General features: G+C 38.8%; 1 protein-coding gene across 5 annotated transcripts in view; it reads right to left on the bottom strand.

Moving 5' to 3' along the window:
* The window catches only part of SPIDR (scaffold protein involved in DNA repair), a 478,698-nt gene that overhangs the window by 427,110 nt on the left and 34,140 nt on the right, over nt 1-17,448 (bottom strand). For 4 of the 5 annotated variants that reach the window (XM_057307780.1, XM_057307781.1, XM_026516505.4 and 1 more), the window contains 2 exons: nt 12,203-12,373; nt 8,166-8,332 (listed from right to left, as the gene is read on the bottom strand). In XM_057307780.1, the coding sequence (XP_057163763.1) occupies nt 8,166-8,332; nt 12,203-12,373 (338 nt within the window). The remainder of the gene's footprint in view (nt 1-8,165; nt 8,333-12,202; nt 12,374-17,448) is intronic. The other variant, XM_044390348.3, reaches the window with a different exon arrangement.

The following is a 17,448-nucleotide window of genomic DNA, read 5'->3' as shown; positions in this document are numbered from 1 at the left end:
TGCACCTGAGTTTCTAAACTCCAAATTTTAGGGACTCCTGTGGCACAGACCTGCACTGATTCCCCAGGGAGGGTCTTGACACGCTCCTGCAGCCCCATCCCAGGAAAAGCAATCAAACAACCACACAGCAGTTCACGGTTTACCGCAATACAGATCAGAAAGCTAGCACCTAGACTCACTGTTCTCAGCCAGCTTCCACGTTCCTATCCCTGAGAACAGTGCAGCACTTAGGCACCACCCATTCTACTTACAACCTGAGGATCTTCAGACCACGGTGTCACAGCTGGGATTCCATTCACACTTTGCCACCTGAGCACCTTTAAGCAAGGCACATTCCCCCACTGTAGCCAGCTTCTAAAAGTTCCAATTTTGCACTCTGCTGCTTATAATACTTTTGCGGTAGCTTTCATAAATTGGCTCTCTCCCTGCTCCCATCATATCCACAGCTCTATCACACAGGAGTCAAGTCTCCGCACCTCCTACTTTACAAAAGGTGGTCACTTTCCTACTTGTAGAATTGAAGTTTTTGTTCTCTCAGACCTCCGATTGATTTCCCAGGTGTTCAGAATGGTTTGATAACTATCGAGTTGTATTCAAGAGATGAGACAAACTTAGGGTCCCCTTAATAATCCTCTGCCATCTTAACCCCCAAACTCTTTCCATTTTTCTATACAATTATTCTATATCCTGTTTTGTCATTTAAAAAGGTATTTTGAAAATTATATCATAAGCACATGGAACTACATCTTTCTTGCACTTAAAAAAACTTATCAGTTTTACTGAAGTATATAACTTATGCATACTAAACTACACATACTGGACATATTCAATTTGACAAGTTTTGACATGTGTATATTCCTTTGAAACTATTACCACAATCAAAATAATCAATATTTCCATCAGCCCCACTTTCCAACATACAGTGTATACTCTGCCTCATTCGCTTGAGGGACCTGCGGCTAAACTGTGAAGGTTAAGTTATATGGACCTTGACTTTCGAGCAATGAGCAATCATCAAAAAGTATTTCAGTAAGTGAGTAATAAAGTCACAAATTTTATTAAGATAAATCTACTAAAAAGACATAAGCTAAGAAATTAATTATAATGCTGAAACAATACAGAGAATAGGTGAAAGGGCCCAATTTAGGGCAGAAGTTGTGAGGATGTTAGTTTAGAGGTCAAATCTGCATGACCCACTAATGAAATAGATTCAGGCAGTGAAAAAGGAAAGTTATTAACTAAGACCAAAAACACACAAAGAGGATGAGCTTGAGTCAAAAAGAAAAGAAAGGATATGGCCTGGGACCCCTTTGACTTACAGTAATTTAGGATATTCATGCAAAGATGTCATTAGGCAGCTGGAAACCCACGTGGAATTCAGGACAGCAACTGGGTTATAGAAAGATTTAACAGTTATCAGCACTTGGAAGAAAATGTTGCTTGAGAAGAAAATAAAGAAAATAACTGAATCTCTGTTTCCATATGAGAAAGAGAATGGAAGAAAAGGACACAGTAGTTAAGGCCATAGAGAATACCACCACTGTGATAACACAGACCACAAATCCAAAAGGATTTTTCTTATATTGTAGGAATGCTTCTCAATGTCTATTTAGAGAAATTCATTTTTGAGTCAATGGATTCAATTCATTCATTTCAAATGACAAGGTAGTATGTTACACTTTAATGTACAAGTTTATTAAAAAAAACAGGTATACTTCATGACAATCTACATGGAAGAAGTCTTGAATTTTTAAATACAAAGCAAGCCAAGGTCTTCTCTTTTCTATGACCATTTCTTTCAAAGTTCTGCCCATTTGCATGCTTCTTCCAACATAAGAAAACAATCACTGTAGATTCGGAGGCATTCAACCAACACCTGAATATTTCTACTGCAAGATTTCAATCACGGATGCCTTACTACATAAGTAACTTGTTTTCAGAGACATTATCTTTTCTAACAGTTTCCTTATCTGAAAATTGGGCATGACCACTTCTACTTCACAAGATTGTTTTAAGGCTCAAATGGAAAATGTAATGCTATAAACTAAATATTGAAACCTAATTTTATGTTGAAACCTAATCCCTTATGTGATGGTATTTAGACGCAGGGCCTTTGGGTGGGGCCCTCATGAATGGGATTAGGGCCCTTATAAAAAGGCCCCAGAGATCCCTTATCCCTTCCAACATGTGAGGACACAGTAAGAAGACAGTCTTCAGTGAACCAGAGAGTGGTCCCTCAATAGACACCGTATATGCCAGCACCTAGATCATGGAACTTCCCAGCCTCCAAAACTGTTGAGAAATAAATTTCTGTTGTTTAAGCCACCCTACCTATGGTATTTTTGGTAAAGCATCTCAAACGGACTATTACACGTACATAAAGCAACTAGTATAATATAAGACCCAATATATATGTTTAATATATGTGATCTGTTTCTCTGTTTTGTCTTTAAGGAAAAAGCCACTGACTGCTATATTTTTCTTGGTTTTTTATTTAAATTGTTAAATAAATACAACAAAGAAGAAAATAAACTTCTCCAGTAATTCTACTACCCAGAGATATGCTATTTACATTTTAGAGAACTATGGATGCTTACCATTTACTTCTTATAACTACATATTTTATTATTCAAGAGCTTCCCTGAAAAGTCTGTGTCCTGTAATTTTAACAAGGTATGAACTGAACTGCAAGCACTACAAAACCTAAGTGCAAGACTTTCTCAGGTAGTGAACCCAGCTAATCACCCAGCACCTTCATCTATGCAGCATTAGTCTTTCTCATAGTTGTGGTAATTTACAGCAGCTTTCAAAGGATGAACATATCCTCAGTTCACAGAATATTTCTCTCAAAAAAAGCCAAGAAAAAAATTAAAAGTTCTAATAATCTTATTTTCTAATAAAAAAAAGTTTCTGACAAGAGTAAAATACTAAATTTTTTATTTAGTGATGGCAATACTCTATGATGAGAACAAATCCACCATTCTTTCTTTTCAAAATAAGAAAAAGGAATTTATAAACTAATTTTATTAAATGCTTTCTTATCAGTACAGAACCTGCTCATGAAATATCAGATAAAACTCTAAAATTATAAAGACAGGTAGCCTATGATATGAAGCTATGCACAAAAATCCCATCTTTCTCAACAGAAATGAGGTGCTTTAAAAAGCCAAACACACGAAGTAACAGATATTTCAGCCACTGAAATCACCACCACAATTAACATTAAGAAAAACTTTGGGGACACCTGGGTGGCTCAGGCGGTTAAGTGCCTGCCTTTGGCTCAGGTCATGATCCCAGGGTCCTGGAATCGGGCCCCGTAAGGGCTTCTCCTTGCCTAGTGAGGAGCCTGCTTCTCCCTCTCCCTCTGCTTATGCTCTGTTAAATAAATGAATAAAATCTTAAAAAAAAAAAAATTTAAGGGATGCCTGGGTGGCTTAGTCGGTTAAGCATCTGCCTTCGGCTCTGGTCATGATCCCAGGGTCCTGGGATCAAGCCCCACGTCAGGCTCTCTGCTTAGTGGGGAACCTGCTTCTCCCTCTCCCTCTGCCTGCCCCTCTGCCTGCTTGTGCGCTCGCTCGCTCTGTCTCTCTCTGACAAATAAATAAATAATCTTAAAAAAAAATTTCTAAGAAGCAAAGACCATGCTATTAATGAAGGTTTTCTTTCACACTAAAGAAGTTCATAGAAAAAAAGGGTTACTAGTCTAGTCCCTATATTGAAAGGTCAAGAAAAACTTTTAGGTCACGGCACAACACTTCCTGGTCTGATTAGATATGATTTATTCCAAGGGTTTTGGTAGTAGTCTTGGGATTTTCAATGGTCCTTTGGGATCCTCGAGTTAAGATTTTACTGCATGTACAGCTTAGTCTTTTGCTTTATCATTTGGCATTCTCTCTATAAACATTTTTACCATATCAACAATAAAAACTCCTCAAAAACATAAAATTTAATGGCAGAACAATATTTTAAAATAAAGATATATTTTTCATTTTTTATTGTGGTGAAATATATAGCAAAAAATTTACCATATTAACCACTTTTAGGTGGACACCTTAGTAGCATTAAGTACATTCATAACGTTTATAACCACCACCACTAACATTTCTAGAACCTTTTCATTATCCCAATCAGAAACTCTGTATACATTTAAAAATAACTCCCCTTACTCTTTAGCCTCTGGTAACCTCTGTTCTACTTTCTGTTTCTATGAACTTGCCTATTATAGGTACTGCATATTAATTGAATCATTCAGCACTTCTCCTTTTGTGTCTGGCTTATTTGATCTACAATAAGGTTTTCAAGATTCATCCATATTGTAGCATGTATTAGAATTTCATTCCTGTTTTTTCTTTGAGAGAGAGAATCTTAAATAGGTTCCACATCCACTACGCAGAGACCAATGTGGGGCTGGATCTCACAACGCTGAGATCATGACCTGAGCCAAAATCAAGATCGGACACTTAACTAACTGAGCCACCTAGGCACCCCAGAATTGTCATTCCTTTTTAAGGCTGAATAATAATCCACTGTACATATATACAACATTTTGTTTATTCTTTCATCTGTTGATGGACATTTGGGTTGTTTCCACCATCCAGCCATTGTGAATAATGATGCTATGAACACTGATGTACAAAAATGTTTGAGTCGTTGCTTTCAATTCTTTTCAGTATATATCCAGAAGTAGAATTGCTGGATTATGTGGTAATTCCATTTTAACTTTTTGAGAAACCACCAAACTTTCCCATAGTGGCTGTAGCATTTTACATTCGCACCAGCAATGTACAAGGTTTCCAATTTCTCAACTTTTTTTTCCATTTATGGATAATAGCCACCCTAATGAGTATAAAGTGGTGTCTCATCATGGTGTGGATTTGCAGCTCCCTGACAACTAATGATGATGAGCAGCTTATCATGTGCTGGATTGCATGAAAGATCAGGAAGGTGGCCAAGATGGAATAACAGCAAATGGATTTGTTCTCCCACTTAAAACACCAAAACAAACAAACAAACAAAAGAGAGAAAGAAAGAGGAAGGAAGGAAGGAAGGAAGGAAGGAAGGAAGGAAGGAAGGAAGGAAGGAAAGAAGGAAGGAAGGAGAGATGGGGGAGAAGGAAGGAGAGATGGGGGGAAGGGAGGGGAAGCGAAGGGAAGGGAAGGGAAGGGAAGGGAAGGGAAGGGAAGGGAAAGGAAGGGAAAGGAAGGGAAAGGAAGGGAAAGGAAGGGAAAGGAAGGGAAAGGAAGGGAAAGGTAGGAGGGAGGGAAGGAAGGAAGGGAAGGGAAGGGAAGGGAAGGGAAGGGAAGGGAAGGGAAGGGAAGGGAAAGGAAGGGAAAGGAAGGGAAAGGAAGGGAAAGGAAGGGAAAGGAAGGGAAAGGAAGGGAAAGGAAGGGAAAGGTAGGAGGGAGGGAAGGAAGGAAGGGAATAACCCAGACAAAATACATGAAACAATGGTTTTCAAGACACTGAACATCAGGCAAGAACACTAATCCCTGAAACTCGGGAAATAAAAATTGAGCTCTACAATTGCCCTAGCTTACTTTCATAAGAGAATTTCCAAACCACACAGTAGAAAAGGGGAAGTGAGGTGGAGTCCATGGGAAGAGACAGAACTGAGAGTCCACAAAAGTAGCTAGAGTTCATAGGATAGAATAACAGAAAAACCAGAGCTACATAGAAAACTACAGCAATCCCCCCTCAAGTATTCAGCAGAGTTCTGATCAGCACGTGTGGTCAGTATATGAGGGAAAGAATCATCTGGAGAACAATGCCCAGTGCTCACACAGGGTCAGGACACGGCAGCTACTCTTGTCAGGCACATTGGAAAAGTAAGAGCATTACTAGAATACTCAAAAAGATAATGGGACAGAATACTGAACACTTCTCCAGACCCATCTAATAAATCATAAAGCAACACCCAAAGGATGAAACTGTTTCCAAATAACTGCCCCAAAATATTTAAAGAAATTTTTAAAAATCCAGCACCCAACAACATAAAATTCACAATGTCTGGTATACACTCAAACATTTTCAGGCATGCAGAGAAGCAGAAAAATACAACATACAATGAAGAAAAATATTAATCAATAGAAATAGACACAGAAATAACACAAATGGTAGATTTACAGAAAAAGCCACAAAAACAACTATTATAATTATACTCTATATTTTCAAAACAGAAAAAAATATGATGAGGTTAAGAAAGATAATATAATAAGATTCATACCAAACTTTAAGAGATGACAAATACACTGGATAGTATTAACAGCAGATTAGATGCTGAGAGAAAAAAGATACTAAACTTGGAAAATCTAGCAACAGAAACCATTAAAAATGAAAGGGGGGTGGTGAACACAGCATCAATGATCCCATGATACAACATGAAGCAGCCTCATTAATATACCTATAATTGTAGTCCTAAAGGAAAGGAAAAGGGAAGTCAGGAAAAAAAAATGTTGAAGGCAAAAACCTTTCCAAATGTGATGAAAACTTTAAACCCATTATGTGAAGAAGAGAGTTAACAAAGCTGACCTAAGATGGGTATCCTTAGAAAGGCCTGCTTGTAATGTTGGTCCTTGCCTACCTCTAGTTATTCAGACATCAGGACAATTACCATCATTCCCTAATGATAAGAGTGGCTCCCTCTGCTTAAACAATACGGCTTAGGCTGAATACCCGTTTTCCTTCTTGAAATTGAAATTCTAGTACATGCAAGGCAGAGAAAGTCCCTACTTTACCAGCCCCCAATAAAAACTCTTGGCACTGTGTCACCAATGAGCTCCCCTGGCAGGTAACATTTTACAGACGTTGTCAAAACTCATTGCTAAAGCAATTAAGCATATCCCGTGTGACTCCACTTGAACAGGACTCTTGAAAGATTGCTGATTTTGCTTTGTATTGTTTCACTATAATATATCATAGCCCTGAGTATGACTGTACACTAAATTCTGAGAGTCCTCCTAGTGAATTACCAAACCTCGGCGTGGGCTTGGAGCCAATTCACCACATACTCAAAAAGCTTGATAAACTCCAAGCAGAAAACCACATGTAGGCATATCACAATCACACTGCTTAAAAGAAGTGGTAAAGAGAAAATATTTAAAAATCATGAATGAGAGGGGAGCCTGGGTGGTTCAGACAGTTGAACAGCTGACTCTTGATTTCAACTCAGGTCATAATGTCAGGTTCCTGGGATTGAGCTCCATGCTCAGCATAGAGTCTGCTTGGAATTCTCTCTCTCCCTCTCCTGCCCCTCCCCACACCTCTCTCAAATAAATAAATCTTTTAAAAAATCAAGAATGAGAATAGCTTCATGCTTCTTGACAGCAACTTTGGAACTAGAAGACAATGAAATAATGCCTTCAAAATTCTGAAGAAAAATAATTTCCAACCTAAAATTCTATATAAATTGCCATCCATTATCAAAGTTTGATAAATACATCTTCTGACATGTCATTTATCTTCCATAAATCCTCTCTTGAAAGCTACTAGAACATGTACTCCTCACACTGAGTGAAAACCAAGAAAGAGGAAGACATGGAATCCAGGATAAAGTTGCTCCACATTGGAGAGAAGTGAAGGGAATTACCAGGAAGATGCTAAAGAGAGACCTAAGGGCAGCTACATCCGCACAGCAGAGAGGATGAGTTCAAATTAGAGCAGCTAGGAGGCTGTGGGAATGAGTTTTCCAGAAAGACAAAACTGCTTGGAATGCCTACTTTGCCTGAAAACCTTAACAGGAGAGCTAAACAATGGCAAAAACTTAGTTTTATTAACAATAAATAAAGTTAGGCAAACAAAAACCCAAAGTAATTAACTCCAAGGAAAATGAAAAGTTGTGAAGGAAAAATAATCATAATTAATATTTGCCTTGGTTCTAAATATTATGCAATGCTGAATACTAATCTAACCAAACCATAATACATGTGTCCTGGGAGAATGGGAAAAGTTCAATGTGTAGCAGGTGGAGGGAGTGGGTGAGGAGATGGTTACCCATGTTTAGAAGTACATTATAAGCATGTTATTTAGAGACAAGGAGGTAAAAAATGAAAGAATCACTAAGAGTCAAAAGTGACTGCCCTGGAAAAGTAATTTAAAATAAAACACCAAAAGGCTGATTAACAAATGTTATAACCAGAAGGAAAAATTTTGAGACAACTGGTTCTTACCTTCACAAGCTCAGAGAGCCTCTTCTCTTCACTAGTCGAAGAATGATTGCTTGAACAAGAAGCACAGTCTGATATTTCCACAACACTCTCACTGTCTTCAAATTCATTATACTCACTAGTATCTTCCCTGTCACTGTCAATCTCCCAGTCAATAAACTGCAGTTCATCTAAAAAACACAATTTTAAACAATTTTATATAACCTTAATGTTTCTTAATCTATTTTCTTTATTCTCAGTAGTTAAAAACATCCATATTGCTGAGTAATTTTTAAAATATGTATTAAAGACTGTCAAAACTATATTCCTACTCTTACCTCTAGCCATCCTGTTTCTCCTATCACCCCTACCCCAATTCTCAGGTAACTACTTTTATTAGTTGTTTTTGTATCTTTCTAGAGTTTTTCCAGCATGTTCGAGAGCAAATAAAATATACTATAATTTTTTTTCCTCCTTTCTGATACTTTTTTTTTTTTTAATTTTTTAACTTAACAGAGGTTTTCCATATCAGTAACAGGGAGTATCCTCATTCTTTTCTACAACATAGTATTCCACTGCATAGTTGACCCACAGTTTATTTAATCAGTGTCCTTTTTTTTTTTTTTTAAGATTTTATTTATTTCTTTGACACAGAAAAAGGCAGAGGGAGAGGGAACACAAGCAGAGGCAGTGGGAGAGGGAGAAGCAGGCTTCCCGCCCAGCAGAGAACCCGACAGGGGGATCGATCCCAGGACCCCAGGGACCATGACCTGAGCCGAAGGCAGATGCTCAACGACTGAGCCACCCAGGCGCCCCGTTAATCAGTCTCCTATTAACAGACTTCTTAAAGGATTTTCACCTAAAACTCTTTTTATAGATTTTGCATCAGTAAAAAAACTAGTAAATTTAGTTGTTTTTTTTTAAAGATTTTATTTATTTATTTGACAGAGAGAGACAGCCAGTGAGAGAGGGAACACAAGCAGGGGGAGTGAGAGAGGAAGAAGCAGGCTCCCAGCGGAGGAGCCTGATGTGGGGCTCGATCCCAGAACACTGGGATTACGCCCTGAGCCAAAGGCAGACACTTAACGACTGAGCCACCCAGGCGCCCCAAGTTTTTAGTTTACTTTATAAGCATTGTTATGTAGGTGCTACTTTTGCAAAATTTAATTTGGAAGTTAAATTATTTTCATATATCAAATAACCAAATTTAATCTATTTTTAAAGAAATAAAAGTAGTTACTAAGGATATATTAATCTTTGAGGTATCTCTGAGACATATAACATAAACCGTACAAAGCCCAAATATTCCCTCACAGCTACTTCAGCAACTTAGAGGGCTAGTAAAATATCTTGGCCCTATTTCAGAGGTCTAATAACAACAATCTTATTTCCAGACAGAAGTAATATTAAAAATAAAATAACTTACCAACTTTAATACCTGAAAGGGAATCAAATTAAAAACCAAAAAAGAAAAGAAAAATTTAAGCTAGAGGTAAAAGTATGGAATAAAGCAAATATATGAGTCTTCTTTTATCCAATACTGTTGTTCCAGAAAATAAAGGTCCACTATAATAATTATAAAAGACTGGAGGTCAGACTGGTCTGAGAGGAGCAGATACGTAATGGCAGTAAAATAAATGCAGGAGCCACGCTCACCATTAGGGAATGGAAGGGAAATACCACATGTAACAACACGTTTACTCATGGAAGCCAGGCAGTGGAAAGCATAAAGAAATTCTCCAGGTTGCTGAAAGCAACACAGCAGAAAGCCAAGGGAAAGGCAGAGTTCTGAGGAACGCATTCATTCCTCATTCGTTCAGTAAAATCAGTGCCTACTGAGGTCCTACTACACCATCCTAGACACTTACAATACCAAAACAAACAAACACGAGAGATAATATAGAACACTATTCCTACCCTGGATAAGCCCATCGATGAATAACACTTATACTGCAGTTGCTGAGTGCTATTAAATGATATACCACAACCCAAACTAATAAGACCTTACATTCTAAACAATAATTTTATGAAGTAGGCAAGACAATTACTGTTAGACTAAAACTTGCATTTCATAGATAAAGAAACTAAGTCTCCAAAACGTTGAGAAGTTTTTTCAAAGTTATGTAAAAGACAAATGGAGGGGGGGAATTTTTTTAAGAAGAAAAGATTTTGACAATTTTAACTCAGGGCTCTTCCCTCTCAATCTCAATTCTGGGCCTTAAGGCCCAGAGACTAATCCAATACAGCTGGAAGGAGGTCTGGGTATATTGTGTTTAAAACTCACCTGGAAATTCTGATAAGAAGCCAAGTCTGTTAAGCACCAGAACACTGTTGAAGCACACAGCATTGAAGTTAGACATCCCTGACTATACATAGTAATCAGAACACTTGTTAAACATGTGACTCTGGGCAAGTGATTTGACTTCTCTGAGTCCCAATTTTCTTCTGTAAAATGAGGGTACTCAGCTCACAGGATGTAACAGATATAAAAGGAAATAATATACATAATATCCAGCCAAGTGTCTGGGGTAAAACAAGAAACTGATAAACAGTAATTAAAGGTAAAAAGGAGTGAGGGGAGGAGGAAAGGGAAAAGGAAGCGAGAAAAGTAAGAAAGCAGTTACATGCATGATTAGATACACACCAAGGGGTCATTATCATTTACTTGTTACCTAACAGTCAACCTGCTTAAGAGAAGTCAACAATTCGTTAACTCATTTCAAAGTAATGAGCTCAAAGAACCTTTATATTCTTAGAATTTTGAAAACTACTATGTCTTTTAATAGAGAAAGACATAGACAATTTTAATAGCAGCTTTAATGAGATGTAATGCACATAGCACACTATCCACCCATAAAAAAAATAGTTTTTAATAACAAAGCGTTCTTAGATGTGTAAAGACCAAGAGTTACTTAACAATGAATTTCATTAAAATGGCTGAATTAATAAAATAAGCCCTATGAGCTTATGTATAACCTTAAAATACCACCTCACCTGTTTATTACTAGAATGTCAATTGGTAGTTACCAAGATGGCATACAAAGTGGCCTCACCTTCCACAGGGTTTGTTTGTATAAACTTAATCTTAACCAAGTAACCAACTCACATGAAGCTTATTTTGAAAGCATTAAGATTTTTAAATACTCTAGATGAGCTATATATTCTAAAAATTGTAAAAGGACATGATTTTCCTAATTCTAAGTCTGTGGTTCTCAACTCGGGATGATTCTGTCCTTCTGTGGATATCTGACAACATCTGGAGACATTTTTTAGCTGTCACAGCTGGGGCTGGGGGAGGCATGCCTGGGTGGCTCAGTCAGTTAAGCGTCTGTCTTCGGCTGAGGTCATGAACCCAGGGTCCTGGGATCGAGTTCTACATCAGGCTCCTTGCTCAGTCGGGAGCCTGCTTCTTACTCTGCCCGCCCTCCCCCGGCTTGAGGGTGAGCACACATTCTCTCTCTCTCTCTCTAACAAATAAATGAATAAAATCTTTATAAAAAACAAAACAAAACAACTGGGGCTGGCGGAGCTACTTACTGTCACTAGTGAACAGAGGCCAGAGATGCTGCTAAATACCCTATACTGCACAGGAAAACACCCCCCTCCCCAAAACAAAGAATTTTCTGGCCCCAAATGCATTAGTGATAAGGTTGGGAAACCTTGCTTTAAACTGTTAAAAACACAATATAATAAAAAATGCCATCAAAACAGAAACTTAGGTTATATTTCTACCACACATTTAATATCATAGTATTTACCAAAAACGGGTCAGCAAGGGGCAATATAGCACTATACAGTAGAGACCCTAAGTGGAATCCCAACCAATTTTACTGTTCACGCTTAACTTGTTAGCTGTAAAAATAATACTTGTAATATTTATCTGTTAGAGTTTTTGTGAGAAATAATATATGAAAAAAATGTTTCTAAATGGCTGAGCATAGAGGAAAGGACTCAGTACAGTCATTACATCACTAATACTATCAGAAAAGGAATGAAGTTTTTTCCAATACTGAACCCAATATATATCAGAAAGAGGATTTCTTACCAAATTCTCAATTTACCTTCACTGGCCCCATCGTTCCTGTTACTGTTACAAAACCTGTCTATTCTAGAACCATGTCCATTATGTCTCTGTGGTTTAAAAAGTGTTCTATCCTCTTCTGACAGATCACTTCCACTGGAACTCCATGTTATATCTATAAGCTCACTGGTACTCTTAGATGCAGTAGTTTCTGTTAAAGAAAAAGAAAATATATAAACACAATCAACTGATATACTTATTTAGCAGAATGAGATTTCACGCATGTTATTCTGCCGAAGTCACAAATAAAATTCTGATGATAGTGAAAGCAATGTCTTGATCATCCTGCCTAACGTTCTATGTGTAACCTAAGATTCTTTTAATTAAAACCAAGTTTTAAGAAGAAACAGAAGAACTAATTAAGTTATAAAAAACAAGGAAAATGACTGTAGCACAAATGAAAACTCAAAAATATAACCTTGAACTAATTATAGAATTATAACTTCCTAGAATATTTGATGAAACCAAAAGAAAAAGACAAAATGTGAAAAAAACCACAAAACCAATACTTGTGTGGAACAGGAATGCTAGAAGAAGACTAGCCCTAGTAGCAGTCATGTGCTTAAAAACACTTAACAACAAACTCTTTTAACTAAATTTATTATTTTGAGGTAATAGTAGATCCACATACAGTTGTAATAAACAACAGAGAGCCATTGTACAATTTACCCAGTTCCTTCAATGTTAACATTTTGCAAAACATCACAACTAGAATGTTGATTCTGATACCTACAAGACACAAAACAATTCCATCACCATGAGGACACCTTACATTACCTTTATAAAGCCACATCATAGCCAATCTCCCTACCCCAATTGTTAACCTCTTGCAACAAATCAGCTTTGCATTTTTGTAATTTTGTCATTTCAAGATTGATATATACATGGAATCATACTATCTTAGACTTCAGGATTGGCTTCTTGTATTCAGCATAATTCCGTCACCATTCATCCAAGTTATTCTGTGTATCAACACTTTCTATTACTAATTAGTATTACATGATACGGATGCACCATAGTTTATCCATTCATCCACTAAAGGGCATCTGTGTTGTTTCTAGTTTGGGACTATAACGAATAAAGCTGCTATGAACATTGTACACAGGGTTTTATGTGAATGTAATTTTCATTCTCTGGGATAAATGTCAAAGGGCAATTGCCAGGTTGATTGGTAATTGTATGTTTTGTCTTATAAAAAACCGCCAAACTTTTCCAGAGTGGCTGTAACATTTTACAGTCCTATTGGCAATGTTTAAGTTTTTCCATATCACTGACAGCATTTGGTGTTATAACCACTTTTTATTTTAGCCATTCTAATAGGAAACGTAGAAAGAATGGGGCTACTCCATCTCGATGTAACAGGAAGTCAACAGGAAACTTTATTGATAGTGATCAGAAAAGGAATACACACCAAAAAAAATCAATTTTTCTGCTTATATTTATAATTGAGTTATAATGCTAAAATTTAAAGTATCTTAGACACATTTCAATATTAAGAGGTTAGATATTATAGGGAGAAAATATGGCTGCTAAATACCCTGGTCCCTGAGTCGAGCTGGATATGTACCAGACCATCCTGAACACCCACAGAATCAGCCTGAGACGCAGGAAGATACATCTGGATCTCTACAAAAGAACATCTCCAGCGCTGAGTATTGAGGTACGAAGCGGGGAGTCGTGAATCCGCGTACAGGTATCAGAAGGTAAACGGAAGAGGGAGGGAGTCGCCGCACTCGGGCACCGGGAAGCAGTAGCCACCTGCACTGGGGAGAGAGCCGGACTCCCAGACCAACACTCGCAAGAAAACAGACTGAGACCATGAAACTGGTAACGCGCGTATGACCAGACTGAAAACCAGAGCTCCGGAGCGCTCACTGGAACCAGAATAAACCGGGAGCTCAGGAGCGGGCGCGCATCCAGACTGACAACCTGAGCTCCCGAGCGCACACTCGAACTAGACTGAAACCGAGGGCTCGGGACCGCGCATGCGACCAGACTGAAAACCAGCACTCCGGACCGCACGAACCACACTGAAACAGGGAACTCAGGAGCATGGCAGGAACCGAGGGTGACTGGAGGTGTTAGAACCACAAAGGACAGAAACCTGCCGGCCCTGGAAGTGAGGGCTGGGAGAGCGGCTGTGGGGCGCACAACCCGGGACGATACAGGGTTTTTGGCAGCACTGACAGAAACAGAGTTAAAGTGGCCAAGAGAGCTCAGTGAAGAGCGGACTGCAATCTCTGTTCTGAGACAGAGGCTAGGATAGGGCCACTGCTGCTCTGACTCTCAGAAGAGTCACAGAAAACAGCAAGGGAAAGCCGCCAGAGAACAAAAGCCAGGAAATAACAGCTCACATTGTGCCCATTCCCAACCCTCCTCGCAGGGGAGAGGGCGACTCTACCCAAACAGGGTTCCCTGAGTATCAGCGGGCAGGCTCCTCCCCCAGAAGGCAGGCTAAAAATCAAGAAGCCCACATCGCTAAGGTCCCTATAAAACAAGTGCACACTGCCTGGGTGCTGGTCAGTAATTTGGGCTCTGTACATCCCGGCAATCACCCGCTCATCAGAATGATGAGGAGGAGAAATCCGCCCCAGCAAAGAAAGATAATGAGTCTGTGGCCTCTGCCACAGAACTGATGGATAGGATATAACCAAATTGTCAGAAATGGAGTTCAGAGTAACAATGGTCAAGATGATGTGTAGAATTGAAAAAAAAATATTAACGAAAATATTAACGAGAAAATAGAATCTCTAAGGGCGGAAATGTGAGCAAATCTGGCAGAAATTAAAAATGCTATGAATCAAATGCAGTCTAAACTAGACGCTCTGACGGCCAGGGTAAATGAGGCAGAAGAACTAAGTAGGGAATTGGAGGATGGGATGGTAGAAGATAAAGTTAAAACAGAAAATTGGCTCAAAAAAAATCCATTCTTGAGGCGCCTGGGTGGCACAGCAGTTAAGTGTTTGCCTTTGGCTCAGGGCGTGATCCCGGCGTTATGGGATCGAGCCCCACATCAGGCTCCTCCACTATGAGCCTGCTTCTTCCTCTCCCACTCCCCCTGCTTGTGTTCCCTCTCTCGCTGGCTGTCTCTATCTCTGTCAAATAAATAAATAAAATCTTTAAAAAAAAAAATCCATTCTCAAGAATGTAGATTACGGGAGATTACTGACTCAATGAAACGTTCCAATGTTAGAATCATTGGCATCCCCGAGGGGGTGAAGAAAGAGAGAGGTCTAGAAGAGACATTTGAACAAACTGTAGCTGAGAACTTCCCTAATCTGGCAAAGGAAACAAGCATTCGTGTCCAAGAGGCAGAAAGGACCCCTCCCAAGGTCAATCACAGCAAACCTACACCACGTCACATCATAGTGCAATGCGCAAATACTAGATCCAAGGATACAGTATTGAAAGCGGCCAGGGCAAAGAAATTACTCATGTACAAAGGTAAAAATATCAGAATAACGTCAGACCTGTCTACAGAAACCTGGCAAGATAGGAAGGGTTGGCAGGGTATTTTCAAAGCTCTATCCAAGAAGAACATGCAGCCAAGGATCCTTTATCCAGCAAGGCTGTCATTCAGAATTGATGGAGAGATAAGAACCTTCCAGAATCGGCAGAAACTGAAGGAATTCGTAACCAACAAACCAGCCCCACATGAGATATTAAGGGGGGTACTACAAAAGTAAAAAAGCACCAAGAGTGATACAGAACAGAAATTTACAATCTATAGAAACAAACACTTCACAGGCAACAAGACATCATTAAAATCATATCTCTCAATAATCACTCTCACTATCAATGGCCTAAATGTTCCCATAATGCCACAGGGTTGCAGACTGGATAATAAGACATGACCCATCCATTTGCTGTCTACAAGAGACTCATCTTGAACCTAAAGATACACCCAAACTGAAAGTGAAGAGATGGAAAACCATTTTTCTTGCCAATGGACCTCAAAAGAAAGCTGGGGTAGCAATTCTTGTATCAGACAGATTGGATTTTAAACCAAAGACTGTAGTTAGAGACACAGAAGGGCACTATATTATCCTTTTTTTTTTAAAGATATTTTATTTATTTATTTATGTGACAGAGAGACAGCCAGCGAGAGAGGGAACACAAGCAGGGGGAGTGGGAGAGAAAGAAGCAGGCTCCCAGCAGAGGAGCCCGATGTGGGACTCGATCCCAGAACGCCGGGATCACGCCCTGAGCCGAAGGCAGACGCTTAACGACTGCGCTACCCAGGCGCCCCGAGCACTATATTATTCTTAAAGGATGTATCCAACAAGTGGATATAACGATTATAAATATCTATGCCCCCAACAGGGGAGCAGCAAGATACACAAGCCAACTCTTAACTAGAATAAAGAGACATATAGATAATAATATGTTAACAGTAGGGTACCCCAACACTCCACTATCATAAATAGACAGATCACCTAAGCAGAAAATCAACAATGAAACAAGAGCTTTGAATGACATACTAGACCAGATGGACCTCATAGATATATACAGAACACTACACCCCAGAACAACAAAATACTCATTCTTTTCTAATGCACACGGAACTTTCTCCAGAACAGACCATATACTGGGTCACAAAACAGGTCTCAACCGATACCAAAAGGCTGAAATTATGCCCTGCATATTTTCAGACCACAATGCTTTGAAACTAGAATCAATCAAGGAAAAATTTGGAAGAAACTCAAACACTTGGAAACTAAAAACCATCCTGCTCAAGAATGATTGGGTAAACCAGGAAATTAAAAATCAGCTTAAGCAATTTTTGGAGACCAACGAGAATGAAAACACATCGGTCCAAAACCTATGGGGCACTGCAAAGACAGTCCTAAAAGGAAAATACATACCCATCCAAACCTCACTCAAAAGAACAGAAAAATCTAAAATGCAGTTTTTATATTCTCACCTCAAAAGATGGAGCTGGAACAGAAGAACAGGCCTAACCCACACACGAGAAGGCAAGTGATCAAGATTAGAGCAGAGACCAATGAATTAGAAACCAGGAGCACAGTAGAGCAGATCAACAGAACTAGAAGCTGGTTCTTTGAAAGAATAAATAAGATCGATAAGCCACTGGCCAGACTTATTCAAAAGAATAGAGAAAGGACCCAAATTAATAACATCATGAATGAAAGGGGAGAGATCATGACCAACACCAATGAAATAGGAAGGATATGAGAAACTTTTATCAACAGCTTTATGCCAATA

This window comes from Ursus arctos, unplaced genomic scaffold (genome assembly GCF_023065955.2).
Source record: "Ursus arctos isolate Adak ecotype North America unplaced genomic scaffold, UrsArc2.0 scaffold_6, whole genome shotgun sequence".
Classification (NCBI taxonomy): Eukaryota; Metazoa; Chordata; class Mammalia; order Carnivora; family Ursidae; genus Ursus; species Ursus arctos.
The sequence above is the reverse complement of the archived record's forward strand: the minus strand, read 5'-3'. Positions and strand labels throughout refer to the sequence as shown.